Source organism: Arachis duranensis, chromosome 6 (genome assembly GCF_000817695.3).
Source record: "Arachis duranensis cultivar V14167 chromosome 6, aradu.V14167.gnm2.J7QH, whole genome shotgun sequence".
NCBI lineage: Eukaryota > Viridiplantae > Streptophyta > Magnoliopsida > Fabales > Fabaceae > Arachis > Arachis duranensis.
The window spans coordinates 8,232,706-8,252,533 of record NC_029777.3 but is presented as its reverse complement, the minus strand read 5'-3'; the positions used below and the strand labels follow the sequence as shown (position 1 = coordinate 8,252,533).

Sequence of the window (19,828 nt, the reverse complement as noted above, 5' to 3'; positions counted from 1 at the left end):
ATGTAAAATTATAAATATTAAAAAAATAAAATAATTTTATATTATTATTTTTTTGTATTACTCTTAGAATAATATTTGTTCAGTGATGAACTAGAGTATAAATAACCCAAACAAATTGTGTAAATCTAGGGTACGTTATTAGTATAACATATTTTTATACACCTAGTGGTGCTTTATTAATTGAGCAATGTTAGGTGGCCAGCAATTTTGTAATTATTAGCCATTAACTAATCATCAATGATAATTTGATGGTGTGAGATTGGTGTGAAATTTCATCTAATGACTCACCTTCCTCTGCTGGTTACATGCTGGCCAAAATTCAACAAAACTGCTGGTCCCCTAGACTTTTCCTTATTGATTACCACCTACATATAGTGAATTAAGCGCATTAATATTTAAGGAATTAAAGTTCTATAACCTATCCATCTAAAACACTCTTATATTATGTGTTTAACTAGATGCAACTGCACTACTAGACAGACAGGTAACAGATACACACGTTATCTAGAAATAAATATACCCGACAATACTTAATTAAATATCAAATAAACTAGATTTTAAATATCAAATAAAATAGATTTTTGTTAACGATATTTAAATATTAAATTCATATTCAAAGATATATATATATATATACACACAAATGGAGGATTATAATAAAAATTTGAAAAAATTTTATATTATCAATATATTAAAATTAATTTTGTAACAATTTTTTTACAATTCACAAGAGGTATATATTAAAAATATAAAAATATTATTTATATCTTTTAATACAACAACTCATTACTCGTACTTATATTAATACTAAAAAACAAAAAAAATGTCGTGTGTCCACTCGTTCTCATATTATTTACCTAAGCCTTGAAGGGACCATGTCAACTAAAAGGCGCGTCGTCAATAATATCCAGCCAGCATCCAGTTTGGGCTTATAGCCTTATATAAATAATAAATCTATTCCCATTAATTTATAAAGCATATTTAATTAGGGTAAGTCACTTTTATTTTTTATAAGGTGAATTCTACCCTACCCCTTCTAAAATAACATGTAAGTTACTCTTCATGATGTGTCACACTTTAATTGGTTATTATCTTAACTATAGTTGGGTTATTTGGTAATTTATTATTTAAAATGGGTAATTGTATAATTTTTTAAAATATTAAAATTCTACCCTGTTAATTGAAGTACGTTCTCACGCAATCTCTTTCTACAAACTACAGTGCATCATTCCTTAACGAGTCGTTGAATTCCCATGGCTTGTAACTTCCGTTCTTCCCAGTATAACCAGCGCCGACTTCATTGTTATCTCCTGTCCTCTCACTCAATCTTCTTTTTTTTGCCGTGGATCACTCCTTACCAACATAATTAATGGTTAGTTTGGTTATTAAATTTTTTTAATTAAAAATAATATATGGAATATATATTTATTATTCATATGTAAAATATAATATAATAAAATAAATCTATTCAGAATACTTAAAAATATAATTAAAATCAGGAATATACAAATATAATAATAAAATTTGTACTCTAAACAAGTAAACATATCTTTTATCATATATAAATTATTTTTAAAAAATTAAATTGTTAAAATTAATAACACAAATTTAAAATGATAAAATTCAACTTTTTTACAAGTATTTTTTATAGTATTTTTATTCTTTTAATTTTTAATTTATTAATAGTTTATTATTTAATTAATGATTAAACAATTTATTTTTATGAGAAATTATTTTTTGTATAATCTTAAAGAAGAGACCAATATAACAGTTTAAAAATTAATGTAAAAATGATATTTTAAATAAAAAATAGTTAATATTAAAATTTTTAAATACAAAAATAAATTGTATAGATATTCAGGATATAAATATGAAATATATGTTTAAAATAAATAAAGAAGACAAAAATAATTATTTATTTCTCATAAGTACTCTCATTTTATCTGTTTTATTTATTTTATGCGTATATTTTATATTTATCTTTTAAATATTTATACAAATTATTTTTATATTTAAAAATTTTAATATTAAATATATTTTATTTAAAATTTCATTTTTATGTTTTTTTTTAAACTATTATACTGGTCTCTTCTCTAAGATAATACAAAAAATAATTTTTTATAAAAATAATTTGTTTAATCATTAATTAAATAATAAAGTATTAATAAATTATAAATTAAAAGAATAAAAATACTATAAAAAATACTATAAGAAAGTTAGATTTTATCATTTTAAATTTGTATTATAAATTTAATAATATAGTTATTTTTTAAATAATTTATGTATGATAAAATATATGTTTACTTGTTTAGAGTAGAAATTTTATTAATATATTTATATGTTCATGATTTTAATTATACTTTTAAGTATTTTGAATAGAATTTTTTTATATTATATTTTACATATGAATATATGTTCCATCATGTAATTAAATAAAGATATATTTTTTAATGAAACAAATTTAATAACCAAACTAACCATTAATTATGGTTGTAAAGAGTGATCCACGATGTTATTTTAGAGGGGGTTGAATAGAATTTACCTTTTTATAATACTATTTTATACATCATATTTTTGTATTGTATATTTACATAAATTTATATATAAAAAAATGATATCATCAAAGTATAAATAACAATATTTATTTTTATTTAATTATATATAAAATGAGTTTATAGACAGCTTCTTATTCATCGAAAAGAGAATTAAAAAAGATTCATAAATTAGTCATTAGTTAGAGATAAACAATATCTGAAGGTTTACGCAGAATAAGCTATAAATTTGGTTAAATTTCACTAAATTGGACTAAATCAATGGAGTCATAATAATAAGACCTTGGTATACAATAGTTGTGTTGGAATAAAAGAAATTTGGCATAGTGGGGACTAAGACCAAGAAAAATGAAAAGACAGAATGGGGAACACTAATAAAGAATATTGCTCCATAACCTGTCAAATGGAATGTTGCTTGGTTTGCAAGTCAAATAGTTATTCATTATTCATTATTTCTTTTCAAATAAGAGATTTACTTCTTCCAATCAAAGCAATTTATCCTTAGGGATATGTACAAAGCTAACCGTTTCTTTCCAATTACCTCTAAAAGGTTCTTTCTCACTTGCTACAAATATATGAATGTATCATTTATTTGAAGTAGCCAACACCTATTAATTATTCTCTTCTTACTCATAAGTTGCTATAATAAGAGCAACAACATTTGATAGTATGGAGTTTTTTGTTAGATTAAAATCACAATTATATCTTTGAAGATGTTGATCTTGGACTAATTTGTCTTTGAAGAAAAAAAAGTATTAATTAGGTCTTCTAAAATAGCAAACAGTAGATATATATGTCATTCTGTTAATAAATAGTGTGAAACAAAATTGAATTGTCTATGTATTTCGTTATTTACAATGGTGCATGTCTCGTAGGAAAACGATATAGTTTTGGACATTGAAGTATTTATTATTTTTTGAGTTTTCATATATCATTTATCAACTGCTCTCTGTTTATCACAAATTCTATCAAAATAAGTGAAGTTTCGTTCCAAAAATTATTATTTACATTATTATCTTTCATAGATAGACATGTCAAAGTAATTAACAGTATATATAAACATCACCGTTAAGTTTTAGTTGATGAATTGATAAAAGGTCATCATGTGTCCACCGTTTACTATTTTAAAAGATCAAATTGATACTTTTTTATTCTTTAGGGAATAATTTGTCCGAAGTCAAAATCTTCAAGGACTTAATTGTTACTTTACTCTTCTTTTTTATTTATTTATTTATTTTTATTTTTATAAGCCACCAATATTTTCAAATACTTTTGTTCAAACCTTTTCTTTTAATTTTTCAAATCGAGTTAATTTGTTGTGAACCTGAACTCTATTTTTAAGAGTTTGTTATTGGTTAATGGATTGTTGTATGTATAAAGCAAGATTTAAATTTTTGACACCTACTTAAACGGATGAATGAGTTAACTACTCGATCAGCCTAAACTGGTTATTTTCGTTCTAACTTATTCTGAGATGAATAAGATCATTATGAAGTAAAACTCGGAGCAGGATTTAAGAAAGAAAAAACATTTGAACCAACCAAATATTGGTAATTGATAATAAAAGAGATTGTTTCTACAAAGCTACAATTGTGTTCTAATAACATAATTAACATTCCTATCAATCTGACATGAAATAGAAACTACCACTTAACAGTTTTTTTTTTACACTTTACAGTGCCTCAACAGTATTATGATTCCCATCAGAGAGAATGATTTTCTCTTCTCACTAAACTTGGGTAACTCATTATTAAAACCTTTATCCACATGCTATCTTATTCTATTATCAGGTCAAATTCTCAAGAAAAAAAGGTAAGTGATCTGTGAACATATACTGATAGCATTGATGTTCTTGTGTATTATGGATACACTTGAAACAATGAAATTGTATCCCATCTTTTTTCCACAGTATAGTGATTTTCCCTTCAGATTAATGCCATAACATTCTCTTCCTCTGCTCTTGTATCAGCCATGGAAGTCACAATGCCATTGTCACAATTACCACTAACTATTGTTCCATTACTTGCACCTATATATCTTGACTTTGAAGAATTACTCTCTGAAGATTCTGTGCTCTTTCTCTTCCTCTTTGAGTTGAGAAATCTGTACTCAAGAGCTTCCAATGCTTTTGTGGTCAATGGTCGGTTTCTAGTGCTCGTCCGACGGCTGACAATGCCGGATTGCTGCGCCTTATCATGATGATCAGGAGATTCCTGTATGGCATTGAGCTGCGCCGTGTCGGATGGAGAGGACGACGATGTATTTTCACATGGATTGTGATTTTGCTGCATGACATTAGAGGATGGAACATCCCTTTCCATGTCCATGTCCATGTCCATGTCAATTCCAAACTCTGGTGAAACTTGAGGAAAATTCAAGTCAATCAACATCATGGTTTTAGATTTTTCTGCAGAAACTTGTACAACCGGATCCTGCTGAGTGGCACTGCCTTCACAAGGGTGAGAAAAGATGTCTGAATCCATAGACAAAACCACGCCCTCGGATGCTTCGTGCAAAGTTGATGGCGAAACAGGTTCATTCAAATCAAACTTCTGTATTTTGGTGACATTAGGAAAGCAATTTGAGCAATCAGATGCTGCATTTTGAATGAATTCATGCTCATTGATCTCCCTTGAATGGTTTCCATCATGCTGCTCTGAATGAAATCTATGATTTTCTACTTCTAAGGTGGTGGTGTTGCGCTCATCGAGTGTAAGAGATAAGTCTAATGCATCTATGCTCATATCTGTAGCAGAGAATTCTCCAACAGGCTTTGAAGAATTAGCCTGTTCAACCTGATCATCAACATGGTTTGAAGAATCAGCTTGTTCAACATGATTTGGAGGACTACCTTGTTCAACTTCTTCTTCAGCTTCTTCAGAAGTATCTTGCTCAGATTCAATGGAACTGCTTGAGATGTCAGATATGCTCATAGTTTGAAAAGGTAAGCTTCTTAGCTGCCTCACTTTACATTGATGCGAATCAACAACAATGCTTGTATCAACAACTGTAAATTTCCCATGATCTTGATTGCACTTTGAACTTAGCGGTTGAAGGTAACGAAACTGTTTGTTTCCCTCAGTTGCTTGAACTTCATTCTCAATAAGCCCTGGCTCCAGTGCTACTTTATTCAAAACATCACTTATCGAATCGAAGTAGTGGTTGCCTTTTACCAGTTTCCTTCTTGAAAATTTCTTAACACCAGGTATAAGAAAAACCAAGGAAGGTTTTGAACTGGTGACAAATTGATCCTTAGGCTGCTCAGAATGCCACCCTTTCGCCAAAAGGCGCGGCCAAACAGCTTCCCAGAAGAGATCATTGGACCGAGCTTTGCTCAACCTGAAATTTCCTGTGAGAAACTTGATTATGTCAGCTGATGTAAGAGAGGAGCAAGCTTTGCCAACTGGTATTTCGGCGCGAACAGAGAACACGTTTGTGGTCTTTGTCGGCTCGTTGGCAGTGCCAGTGAGATCTTGCTTCCCTTTACCAATGCCTACTGCAGCTATGAACAATTCAATGCCAACAGCATCCTTTAAATCAAATACATATTCTTCAAATGGCATCTTTCCCTCCAGAAATTTCCTTGAAATCTGCAGTAAGCAAAGTTTGTTAAGGTACAAAATACAATTGCAGTTCATTATAGTGAAATATTTTCCTTATTGAGAAGCTAATACACCTATATCCACAAAAGATGTGAAAGGAAAAGGTTCATGATTGAAACCACAAATATTTCTTTTAAGAAATTAATCAAAGTATTTGTTATCATATAGAAGGCTAATTAAACTATATTTGTTATCAATAATCACTTCCATTTATAATTACAGCCTTGATAATTAAACTAGCTATGAAAACTTCTGCTGTATAACACTGCTAATTGAAAATAAGATTTTCATTGAAAATCAGTGCTTATTTCTAATCTATGCCATTAATTGCAACTACTTTAAGTCAAGTTGGAGTATCTTTCTCCCAATTATTTCCTAGCATGAACACAATACCTCAAGCTTGTTGATGGTTAATATTTAACCTCTAATGGAAATAGTATACGGCATCAGCAACACAAACAAAGAGGGATTTCATTTAACAATATTCATTACTGATAAAATGAGATCAAAACTTTCAAGATCAATGTCAATAATCTAAATAATCTATACAATGATTTAGTCTCACAAGAACATTACTTACTTAACAAGGTGGATAGAATTATAAGAACTTGCATACTATGTCAAAGACTAGACATACCTCAATCAACAAAGTTTGGCATTCTCCTGCAACATGGGAAAACATTCTTGACAGCAATTCTTGTTGCCTCCATCCAGTGAATATTTTCTGGCCGTATATACATCGCCTATTTCTCAACTTCCGGCACTCTGACCATCGGCGATACCCTTTAGACCTATAAAACTTGCCATAATAGAAAGACAATACGTCTCCCATGTTTTTGGTCCCAACAAATCTCTTTACAAGACTGAGATTCTTTCCAAATATATAGAGGCCAAGAAGAAAACTGTCATATTCCGTGTTCGTCCAAGATTGAGCAGCCAACAAACCAGGGAGAAGATACTTTCCTCTTGACTCAACAGATTTTGCAGAGGATTGAATTTGAAAATTAGAAAACATAGTCTGAAATTCCACTTTAAGCTTAGGACATTCATTCTCCGAAATCATTTGTCCCTCTTTGCTTGTGATAGATTCTAAGGCCTCCCAATTACTGTTTTCTAACTTGCAATGTGACCACATCAGAGGAATAGGTAATCCTAGTGAGAAAGACTCTGGCCTATTGACTCTGGTTTCTGAATCTATTGTCTTCTTTATGAGCTGAGAGCGATACGGCACGGCGATGAATGCAGGAATTTCAGCTTGGTGCTCCTCTCCAACATGAGGATGATCTTCTGGATCTCCAAATATATCATCAGAAGCATCAGAAGATTTCATCTCAGTGCCTTCTTTGTTGTCATCACAGCATAGATAATCCATCTGCTGATAAAGTGAAACCAACACTGCAAGAATTTTGAATGTTCAAAAATCATTCCCTTAACACAACAACATGATAGCAATTTCATCATAAATCAAGTGATTAAAACACCAAACTTTAAAAGTTTATGACAAATTCAAGTATATTTAACTATGCATATATATTACAGCAGAAAAAACTGGTAGAATAAGGAATAAAAGGGAAATAGAAAAGAGAAAAGTAATGTGAATCAGTTCACAGAAAACAACTCAAGTGAAAAGGACATTCACAAAATCAAACCACGCAAAAACGGACACTTCATATCCACATCCAATTACAATAAACCCAGATCATCCCTCCACGTTATAAAAATAATTAGTGATTAAAAAGACTTAAACATATTTAAAAAATTACAAAATCAAAGCAACTACAACAAAACTATTAAGCTTGAATTAAATAGACAATTAATGATACAAGGCAAGTGGGAATGATAGAGAAGCAATCACAATGAGGTTGTTATCATAATTAAGAAGCAAACCCATCAAAATAATAAATAACCGGTTTAATAATAAGATTATATGCATGTTAATAATGTTAATGTAAAGTAATAATGATTGGAAATGTAACCTTGAAGGGGATAGGGCCCACGTGTGAAAAATCGACCTGGGAAAATGGGTCTTCTTAGAAACCTCGATTGTCAACTTGTGTTGTGTTGTGTTCTGGTGGGAACTGAAAACAATAACACAAAAGACATTAAAAATAAAAAAACAGCAGAGACATATATAAATATGAGAGATGGAAGGACGTGGTTTAAGGTTGTTGATAGATTACCTCGTATGGTATGTGCTACTGATTACTATGTCACAAACACAGTTCAACTTTCATGACAGCAAACTTGTGTTCCGTAACTAGAGAGAGAGAGAGAAAGAGAGAGAGAGAGAACGAGAGAAAGAAAGAAAGAAAGAGAGAGAGAGTGAGAGGACCAAGAAAACAAGTAATCAAAAGAATAAATGAAGGAAATTCTCTACGAGGTTAAAACTAGAGACAAAGCAAAAGGTTTTATAGTGGGTACTTTAGCAAATATATATATAAATTACTTGTATATTTTAAAAATATATATATATATATATCATATTTTGAAAAAAAAAATCAATCGTTTATTATTTTAGATAATATGGGATATGAATTTTAAATCTTATAAGATATTGGAACATGCATACATATAAAAAAATATTCTTTAGATAAATCATAATGATATTTTAATATTTTATTGATATTAAAATATAAATTAATTTTTTTTAATTATTTTTAATATTTTATTTTAATTATATCAAGTATTTAAAATATTTTTTATTTTAATAAATAATAATATATACTATATCTAAATTTATTTTAAAAATATATGTTAAGAATAAAATTAGATACACTGACACGTAATGGTATTTAGGTGTGTCTTGTCCGGAGAAGAATTTTTTACTATTTATTAATACACGCTGTAAGACGAGTGTCGGTGAGTATGGTGTCTAAAATGTGTCCGATACGAATTTAATAAATTGTCCGTGCTTCATAGAATATCAGTGTAAAACTTTGGTGTAACACTCAATTTTTAAATTTTGTGATATTTTTTAAAATCTTAAAACGGGATAATATATTTTTCACATATTAGACGTATTATTTCGCTCCAAAATTAAAAAAAATCACAAAATTTAATAATTGAGTATTACACCAAAATTATTTTATAACCAAAAAAATTAGTCCATATCAACTTGGATTAATATTAAAAAAAAAGATTGAGAATTAACCATTTGAATTTTACAATTTATTTTTTTATTGGCTGATTATTGGTTAAAAATTGAATTTTAGCAAATACTAGAAATTTTATTTTGATCCAAAATGTGTAGTTTGTTACTAGGCTATAATATATGTTTCTTTAATTAAATTTCATATCACTTCATGCATATTTAAATTAAAAAAAATTAGTCATTTACTGTAGTATTCAATTTCAAATTTTAATTTTAAAATTTTGTAGTCAAACTGTTTGCAATATTAATATTTAAACATTTTTTTATCATATCGAAAAACTTGGGACAAATTAACTTGAAAAGCTTTCTTAAGGATTTTTTTTAAGAAAAAAGAACGGGAGAAATAGTGTGTAATAAAAATAGTATTATTTTTAGGAATTAATTTGTATAAATAAAAATTACGAAGAGCTTTTAATTCCGTATTAACATAGGTGTGTTCACTAAAATAAGATATATTGTCAAATGTCATATCTACCAAAATGTTTGACTTCATTATTACACATTTTATCCTTTTTGAAACAAACAACTCTGTATTAATAATATTTACTAAAATAAATGCTTTATACACTCAAAAGATATATATTAAACTTGCAATAAACGAATAAAATAATTAAATTTATTTATAGTAATATAATAAAAAATTATATAAAATATCAAATACATATGTTTATGAAAAAAATTTAGGGAGTTAACTACAATATAAACTAATTCAAGTTAATTTTTTGTATTTTTAATTTTGAAATTTGAAAAATTAGGGTAGTAAAAAATTGTTTATATGCAGTAATAATTTAGAGTAAATCATAAAAATGCACTCAAATAATTTTGTTGCTGATAAAAATATATTTGAATTTGTTATCAACAAAAATACTCTCAAATAATTTTAAAATACGATAAAAATGTCCAATATTAAATATGTATTTTCAAAAATACTTTAGAGATTAAATTTTGAGTTGGTTTTTTACAAATATGATTAGAAAAATTAGATATTTTTATTCTTAAAATTTAATAATTTTTCGCTCGGTATATTTTATTTTATTTTATTATCAACAACCAATAATATTTTTAAAAAATCACAAAAAATATATACTTAGCGAAAAATCACTAAATTTTAAGAATAATAATATCGCATTTTTCTAATCATATTTGTAAAAATTGCATCAAAATTCAATTTCTAAAATATTTTTTAGAAATACATATTTAATGTTGGATATTTTTGTCGCGTTTTTAAATTCTCTGAGAACATTTTTGTCGATAGCAGATTTCGGGTACATTTTTATCAACGAATTTTTAGTACTTTATTCTAATAATTTAATTGTTGATTTTTTATATATATGTAATATAGTTGTATTTGCAAAAGAACACTAATTTTTAATTAGATAATATAATATAAGTTATTTGTAAATTAATTAAAAAATATATATCTATTCAGTCATTCACTTTTTTTATTTATATTATTGTCAATATATAAAATAGCAATTAATGTAAAATTAATTAAGACAATTTCTTCTTTAATCCATCTCACGTTGTTAATAGCCTCTTTGAGTCCAAACCAATCCAAGTACTCCAATCTTTCATTTTTCTTTAGATATAGAAGTAAAGAACACAAAACAATTTAAACTTTTTTTTGTATAAAACAAAAAAATACTATTATATTATTTAAAAATAGGAGATCTTTTCATCAAATAGCATAAAAAAATTTTAGTTTAAATTTTAAGGTTTTTTTTCAGAAACTCAAGTTATCAACTTGAATGAATTATTACCAAGTTATTTATTTTTTTTTTCTACCATTTATTGGGGTATGGGACATCCAAATTTTCTGTTTAAATGGCAATTTTGTACTTATTATATTAAAAATTTGACAAATACGCACATCAGGTCATCAGCACATGGGTCACAAGTAGAAGGTATCGGTTGAGGAAGTCGCGAGGTTCATAAATAAATCACTTGCTATTTCTTTATGATTGAATTTTCTCTATGATATTAAATTTTCAGTTCATGCTATCTTATTACGAATAAAAATGTAGAAAAAAAATATTAGAACAAATTTAATAAAATTAATTTTGAGTATTACTTTGTTATTGTAGTAATAACAAAAATCTAATTAAAATATATTCAAATAAATTATATGTATTCAGTTATATTCTTGCATTTTATTACTTTATTTTTTTATTATTTTTTATTAATTTAATAAAAAAATAAATCTAAATCAATTTAACATGAGTTCTTTTTCTAGTTATTTATAAAAATTTTAATTTTTTTTCAATTTAAATACAAAATTCTCAAATTTTATATCTACAAATTATTAGTTTTGTAATTTTATATTTTTAATTTAGTTAAATTTTTACAATTTAATAATTAAAATCATTTAAAAGAATTAAAAATAATTTAAATGTAAACTGAAAAGAGAGTACATATTGGAGGGACAAATTTTACCATAAATTTTAAATTAAATTTTATAATATATAATTTTATAAACATTTATATAACACTTTGTAAAATTTAAAATAAAATAAAATTAAAATTATATATTTGGAGATACTCTTATATAAAATATCTACTTAGATTATATTCATATCATTAGTGAGCATCATAAATCTAAACCTAAATACTTTGTGTATTTAATAGCTAGCTCTTACTATATTTTATTAAATAATTCCGCTGACCATGGACTAGCTAAGCGAAGGTGTAGAAAAGTCTAATCCTCTCAGATGATGATTATATCTAAACTAATTTCACATTATGTTTTATGTTTTCCTTCAAATGATAGTCAAATTCGCTATACTTTGATGAGAAATTAAAATTCAACGTGCTATGTTACATTTTTGAGGTCTCTTGGTTTGTTCGTGTGGATCCATGAAACCCAATATGTGCAAACCTTCTATGCTCTAAGCACACACCACTTGGCAATTGAACGGTTTTTCAAACTCTTTTTTTTTTTAATTGCTAAAGATGATAACCATTCAAAAACTATTTTTGGAATAATCACTTTAGTGTGATATTAGTTTTTTAGTAGCTACTTAAATTGGTAATCCACAAATTTTAAATCGGATAATATTGGTCTTTTTATCACTTTTAATTAAATTTTTTATATATTTATTGAACAAAAAAATTTATAATAAATTTTATTGTAAGTTAATTAAATCAAAAACTATTATTACAGAATAAATTAATCTTCTTTAAAAATAACAAAAGGCCAATTTAACTGAAATGATTTTTAAAAAATTTTGGAAAATAAAATATTAGTGTAATATTATATGTACAAACGTTTTTAATAATCACGTCTAATTAAATTGGTACAAGTTCAACAAAAAAAATACACACAGTTATTATATAATTCTTTATCTTTATACTTTTTCAACACATAAATTTTTAAACAATTCAAAAGGTTTTTGTAATAGCACATAAACTTATGAGATACATATAACACACAAATTTTTGTATATACTACAAAGGTTTATTTGATATAGTACAAAAAAATTTTTGTACCAATTTTTTTATATTATACATTAAAATTTACGTGCTGTATATTAAAATTTATGTGTTTAACATTATTGTTGAACATATATAAAAAAATGATAATTATAATGACGACAATAAAAAAAATGAATAAAAAGAAAAAAAAAGTGACGTTAGTTTTGTTTAAAAAATTATTAAAAAATAAAATATCTAATTTAAAATTATTTGAGAATTAATTTCGGAGTTTGTTCTAATTTTTTAGTCAAACTATAATATCAAGATTAGAACACATTATTTATTAAAAAATAAGCATATACCAATTCAGAGTAACTTATATTAGTGATATATATTTAATTTAAAAGTTAAACATATTTATTTTTTATTATATAATGAATAAATAATAAATATTATCATTTATATTTTGATCATTTCATTATTTTTTATAAATTTATACAAATATACAATACAAAACAATTAGACGTGATTATGTGTAGAATAATATTATAAAAAATAGGGGGATAACAATATCATTTTTCTAATAAATATACAATGTGTTTAATAAAAAGTTTGTAAATGTATGGTTATGGACTAATAAATTATAACTTAAATGACATAATGTCATAATCTATTTATATTTATTTAAGAGTTAGTAAATTCGAATCTTCTTATTTTTAGTAAATAATAATAATAATAATAATAATAATAATAATAATAATGTATGGTTATGGAAAAAGAACGGTGGAACTATGGCATGTGGAGTTGGATATTTGTATTGCCTTGGTTCGGTAATATTCTATTCTACTTAGACCCATTGCATTCAATTTTTCTTTTTAAGTTCGGTCAACTGCCAATTGCATTTTTCCTTCTCTTGCATTGTCCCCTTCTCTTGTCCTTATTTTCTTCTTTCTTTTTCCTGAAAAATGTTTTATTTAATTGATTTTTTCACAAAAGACGTTCGTCTAAGCCTATGATATTATTATTCAATGACGATTGACGCCTATATAAAATTAGAGTATACATATCTTAAAACAGTAACGCTGTTGTATCATGTTAGAGATACCCATGAATGACAATCATAATTGAATGCAAAGGAGATTAGGACAAATCTTAAATCAACCTTTGAATTTTTCCTGAAGATATAATTTCTGGGGGGAAAATTCATAAAGGCTCAACTATAGGTCTACAGCATAGGACGGGCTATAAAATACTAAAATATATTCCAAGAAAAAAAAATATTTATTGCTTTTTCACTTTTAAGAGGGACATTAAAATGGGTTAAACCCAAGGAGTTAGCTCATTTATCCATTTAAATAGGTAAATTTTGTCTCTAAAATTAAGTCTGTTTAAATTTCGGGTTAAACAGGTTGAAACCGATTAACTTGAAAAAAATGACGGAGTTAAAAGGGTTAGTCTGTAGGTTAAATGGGTGGTCCGTTTATTTTTTTTTCACATTTTTTCAGAAAAGTAGCACTTTTAACCGATATTTCTCTCAATCCGACTCGAAAATTTGACCCATCAACTAAAAAAATATTATTTTTTAAAGATTTTTGACCTAAAAGTAATATCTTTTGTCAAAATATTTTTTAAAAAATAAAATAAAAAAATAAACAGGCTGACATATTTAACCCATCAGTCTGATCATAAACGACCCAAACTAAAAAATTATGACTCTCAAATAAAACTAACTTAAACGGCCAATTCATTTAACCCGCAAACTTAACGGGCCGGACTCAAGGCCTGTTTAACAGCCCTACTCCTAAGATAAATACTATCTATTGATATGCAACGGGTTATGAATTTTCGTGGTACTTTGAAACTTTGGGCCCATCTTTGCACCTAATGCAATATGGAATTAGGGATATTCAGCTCATTTAGACCAGCAATTTTTTTTTAAAAGAAAAACTACAAACAGAAAGAAAGCCCAAAACTTCTCTTTTATTCGTTTTTTCATAGAAGATATAAGGATCTTATGAGAAAGGAAAGATGGAATTTACAAATCAAAAACTCTAGTGACCAGCCGTTTTTAGTAATTTTATCTATTATTTAGTTCGTATAAATACTAAATTATTTTTAATAAATAAATTTTATTAATTCATATATGTAAATTCTAAAAAATATGATACAAATTGTATTAATTTATGTGTGTAAATTCTTGATAAATATATATGCAAATTATAATTTTTTTGTGTATAAGTATCTACAAATATAAATGTAAATTATTGCTGATCAAATATTGACTCAAAATAATAATATTTACTTATCATATAAAATTGTTGTTTACTAATTTAGAAGTGCCTTTTGGGCTATGACCTTAGATTTATGTAATTTTAACATAACTATGTTCTCTAACCCAAAAAAAGGGAAAAACATAACTATGTTGTTAATGCCTTCAAAGTTCATAAGTCATGCCCACTTTAACCATGCGTTTGTGTGGAATATCAAATAATTTTTCACTCTGCCTCAAGTTTTTCTTCAAGAAGTTGTAGGCATAATCAATCAAAATCCTCTTTCCAATGTTGGCTCCTTTGCAAGCAACAATTTCATTCTCACCAATCAAATGAACAACACCATCTTGTGATGCCTTTTCAACACTCTCTATTTCTTTCTCTATTTCCTCTTGTACTTTCTCTTCTTCTTCTTGATCATCACCATTTTGGGACTTCCAGAACTCATCAACTATGAACTGCTTCAATCTTTCAACCAAAAGCTTCTCAAAAGGCTCCTCCTCGTTGCGCACATCCGTGTATCCATACCTCACAACACACCTGAACACATTGAGTTCCTTGGGGTGCAGAAGTGAGTGCAAGGCAGGTACATTGGCCACATAGTGCTTGAAAATTGGAGGAACACCTTGAACAAGCTCTGAATAGAACATAGCTAAGCCGGGTAATCTACACAAACTTGTGTTGCAAGCAATCTCTTTAACCTTCTCTGCAGAAATCTTGTGATCCAATTCATAGTAGTACTTCCTTCGGTACACATTGTTCCAAACATACATGATGAACATTAGAACCGCCGCGAATGCAAGGGGAAGATACCCCCCTTGGTCAAATTTGTATAAGACTGAGCTTAGATAAACAACTTCCACAGAACCAATGATTAGCACATAGCTAATAATCAAAAGTATATGAGTCTTCCATATCATGATCATGATTAGTACTAGAAAAGCAGATGTAAGTGTCATTACAAACACCACTGCTATCCCTGCATTTGCACAAAACAAACATATACATATACATTAGAACAATACCAATTCATTCTTATTTTTGAACTGAATGAGAGTGTGAGTTATTGTTTACCATAGGCATTGCCAATTTTTGTAGTGGTTTTAAATCCAACAGTGATGGCAATACATGCAATCATAAGGATGTAATTGATTTCTGGAATATAAACTTGTCCTTCGTGCTTGCTCGATGTATGTACAATTCTCACACGAGGGAAACATCCCAATGACAAGGATTGTTGGATTATGGAGAAAGTTCCTGAGATCATGGCTTGTGAAGCTATAATTGCTGCCATAACAGCAATAACAAACATTGGCCAATATAGTTTGCCTGCAAAACATAGTAATATTAACAGACTATCCTCAATTAATTACTTCATAACAACATAATCATACATATATTTATTATTATTTACCTGGTATGGACTTGTAGAATGTGTCACTAACAAGATCATTATGCTTGCGAAGGAAAGAGGCTTGTCCAACATAAGCCAAAATCAGAGCAGGGTAAGTCACAGAACACATGCTAATTTGTATGGATCGAACTGTGAAATGTCCAACATCAGCAAATAATGCTTCAGTTCCTGCAATAGAATAAAATCTAAACATTACTTAACTAAGTTAAGATTTTGTTAGAAATATAATCATTCATGTTGCTTTCTCCTGTCGGCTTAAGTTTTTAGGAGAAGTAGTTTTATACGTACCAGTTATGGCTAGCACAACACCACCAAGAGAAATCCAAGCATCTTTCTTGTTCCTAATGAAGTAGTCAACTATGTATTTTGGATTTACTGCTTTAATAACAGAGGGATCATACTTGATGAAATTGTAGAGACCAATGGCTGCGATGAAGGCAAACCATATACAGATAATAGGAGCAAAGGTGTATCCAACTTTATCAGTTCCAAATCTCTGAGCCATGAAAAGGCAAACCAAGATTGCCACGGATATCAGAACAACCACATCTGTGTACAATCAACACAAGTTGCATTTGTTATATATTAATTTTAAGTATCATAATAATAATAATTTTCAACAGCAAAAAGCCAGAAGGTATTAAAACATTCATACTTTCCATTTGTAAATGCTTAACATGATCCTAAGAACCATATCAAACCGGTCGCTAAACCGGTTTAGTTTGAATAAAAATTAGTTGATAACATGAAATTTAACTACAGTCAACTTCACGTTGAAATTGATAATTAAGAGTCGTTAAATAAAAATTTATTTAAATCAGTCAAATCATTTGACTGTTTAACTATTAATTTCACCTAAAATTGACTGCATCTGAGTTTTCATCTTTATATATACAGATAAATAAAAACTTGCCGTTGTTGATGTTAGTAGCTGCTTGCTTGATCCCTCCAACAGCAGATAAAACAGAGATGCAAGGGGTGAGAACACCATCACCAATGACCATGGAAGTGCCAAGCATGGTGGCAAATAAGAGGAAGAGCTTCATGAAGTGACTTTTCTCAAGCGCACACTTAAGCTTGCTTGCTCTCTTCTGACGGTTATTTGGCAACTGAAGCTGGTAGTTGGACACGTCAGCATCCTCCACTTGTTGATTCGGAATAAGTCCCACTTTTGCATAACGACATATTAGAGAGTATAGAGCAAAAGTCCCTCCTGAAATTTTACACATTTTAATATATTGTTTGGTTATATAGTCTTTATTTATTATAATAAAGAATGAGAGTGTATGTATATATACCGTCGCCATTATCGTTGGCCTTTAAGACCACAAGGACATACTTAATGAGAGGGATGAGAGTAATGGTATACAAGATCAAGGAAAGAACTCCCAAGATGTCATCGTTGTTCTTGATACCATCAGTGAATGTGCTTGAATACACATACAATGGTGATGTTCCGATATCACCGTACACTATCCCAATACTTTGAAACGCAAGTTGAAGTATCAAAGACAAGGATGGCCCCTACATAAATAATTAATTAATATCAGCTATCAAAAACCATGGTATAAGATAAGGTGGAAATTCATGTGCAGTCGACTTTACGGGAAGTTGATATCTAAGAGTCGTTAGATAATTTGATTGATTTGACTAAATTTTCATCTCACGGCTCTCAGGTATCAACTTCACGTAAAGTCGACTTTACCTGAATTTTCACCCTAACATAAATATAACAAAAAGTGTTAGTCTTTAATTTAATGTTAGTGTTACTAGTTAGATCAATTAGATTAATTATAGGTAGAGTTATGATATGTGTACATTAAAATTAGTCACTAAAGTCAGTCACTAATATAAAATACATGTTAGAATATAAATATATTATAAAAATAAATTAAATCACACATGTATTTATACACAAATATATTGGTAACTGATTTTGGTGTACAAATAGCATTTCTCTTATAAGTAATATCCTAAATTAGTTAAACATTTTAATTTTCAAATTCATATTTTACGTCAAATTTTAGAAAAAAAAGGTTGATAAATTAATTACTATTATTGTTTGTTTAATAAAGATATAATAGTTACAAAAAAATTTAAAATTTTTAAATTAATCACTATATTTTGTGAAAAATTTGATGCCGAAATTTATTTAGTGATTAAAATTTATTGATAAAGACTAAAATGTCCACTAAAATTTTCTTAGAATTATTTGTGGTTTTTTGAATAATTAGAAAAAAAAATAATTGAATACACGAGACACCATTTCTTGATCGTGGAACATGCATGAAGCTATATGAAATTAAATTAAATATCAAACATATGTACTTACTTTTGCAGCATGCGTGGCGGAGAATCTTTGAGATGCCATTTCTAGAGAGTCATTTCTTCGCAAGATTTTGGAAGAAAGCTGCTTCTTTTCCATCACATCAGAAGCTTCTTGTTGTTGTTCCGTCTCTTCATTACTGTTTTCAATTTTCTCCACATCCACAACTACAACATCATGATCTTCTTCTACCGGCATTTTGATTAAATGAAGCTTAGGTTATTAATTAGAACATAGAGAAAGAGAAAAAGAGAGGAATAAGAGGTAGCATGCAATGCTAGTTTAGTTGTGGAAACTAACAAGTACGAAGGGTTTGTTTAAATAGATGTAGAAAAGTGAGAAAAAGAAAAATAAATAAATAAAGCTGCTTGGTTAAATGTGGTGCGAAGGTGCAAACGTCGCTGTCAACGTGCAATTTAACTTTGACTTTGCAAGAGTGATTATTTATCTCTTAACAACACGCACAAATGAATTTTCCACAACAGTTTATTTTGCTTAGTATGAAAGGTACTGAGAATTGAAACAGAATTACCTAAAATTAAGGGATTGTGAATGAATTAATGGTCCGAACTGTAAAGTGTGTGTTCAAATGCGCATTTTAAACTAAAGAATATACGGTATTGACGCGTTATTGTACTAAACATGCAAAAGATTCACGTGATGGGCACGGGACACTTGTGATTATCTTTTGAACGCCGTCGTTTCGTGCGTTAAGCTCATCAAAGAGTCAAAGTCATTAGTCACGTGAATAATTTATGTAGTTTGGCATATCAGTGTCTCAGCCAGCCACTTATTCAGACTTGTAACTGCCATAGGTTTTGCACTTTTTTGGGTCCCGTAAGTAAATGTTGTTTTCTTCGGAATTGTCAAATGTCATACTAGACACTTTGTTATATATAAATATATATTTTTAATATATAATTTATACAAATAATTAATATGTTGACAGAATTTTAGTATATACGTTTATAATTCATCAAAAGATCTCTATTCATCTATGAACTTCCAACAAAAGTGGGAACCACCAAACTCCTCATATCAAATAGTAGGTCCTAGTTAGCAAGATATTACACCTATCGCTAATACATTGAATTTGGAACAC

General features: G+C 28.1%; 2 protein-coding genes across 3 annotated transcripts; both read right to left on the bottom strand.

Annotated features, from left to right (window-relative positions):
* Nucleotides 1-4,142: 4,142 nt before the first annotated feature.
* On the bottom strand, nucleotides 4,143-8,500 carry LOC107492502 (uncharacterized). 2 transcript variants are annotated; one of them, XM_016113536.3, is made up of 4 exons: nucleotides 8,335-8,500; nucleotides 8,131-8,232; nucleotides 6,792-7,549; nucleotides 4,143-6,142 (listed from the first exon to the last, which is right to left on the bottom strand). In XM_016113536.3, the coding sequence occupies exons 3-4, from the start codon at nucleotides 7,524-7,526 to the stop codon at nucleotides 4,478-4,480; spliced, it is 2,400 nt and encodes a 799-aa protein (XP_015969022.1). In that variant the 5' UTR covers nucleotides 7,527-7,549; nucleotides 8,131-8,232; nucleotides 8,335-8,500; the 3' UTR covers nucleotides 4,143-4,477. The 2 variants fall into 2 exon arrangements, with proteins under 2 accessions (XP_015969022.1, XP_052119401.1); XM_052263441.1 differs by having other exon boundaries at nucleotides 6,792-7,526.
* A 6,494-nt stretch (nucleotides 8,501-14,994) lies between these two features.
* Nucleotides 14,995-19,024, bottom strand: LOC107492433 (potassium transporter 5). The gene is made up of 7 exons (XM_016113453.3): nucleotides 18,733-19,024; nucleotides 17,699-17,924; nucleotides 17,314-17,613; nucleotides 16,689-16,949; nucleotides 16,401-16,568; nucleotides 16,061-16,315; nucleotides 14,995-15,965 (listed from the first exon to the last, which is right to left on the bottom strand). The coding sequence occupies exons 1-7, from the start codon at nucleotides 18,922-18,924 to the stop codon at nucleotides 15,151-15,153; spliced, it is 2,217 nt and encodes a 738-aa protein (XP_015968939.1). The 5' UTR covers nucleotides 18,925-19,024; the 3' UTR covers nucleotides 14,995-15,150.
* Between the last annotated feature and the right edge of the window lie 804 nt (nucleotides 19,025-19,828).

Coding starts and splice junctions, on each gene's coding strand:
- LOC107492502 (XM_016113536.3), bottom strand. CDS start 7,526: ATGGATTATCTATGCTGTGATGACAACAAAGAAGGCACTGAGATGAAA. Junction 6,143..6,791: donor GCCAAACTTTGTTGATTGAG/GTATGTCTAGTC, acceptor TGCTTACTGCAG/ATTTCAAGGAAATTTCTGGA.
- LOC107492433 (XM_016113453.3), bottom strand. CDS start 18,924: ATGCCGGTAGAAGAAGATCATGATGTTGTAGTTGTGGATGTGGAGAAA. Junction 17,614..17,698: donor GGCCAACGATAATGGCGACG/GTATATATACAT, acceptor GTAAAATTTCAG/GAGGGACTTTTGCTCTATAC. Junction 16,950..17,313: donor AGCTACTAACATCAACAACG/GCAAGTTTTTAT, acceptor GATTGTACACAG/ATGTGGTTGTTCTGATATCC.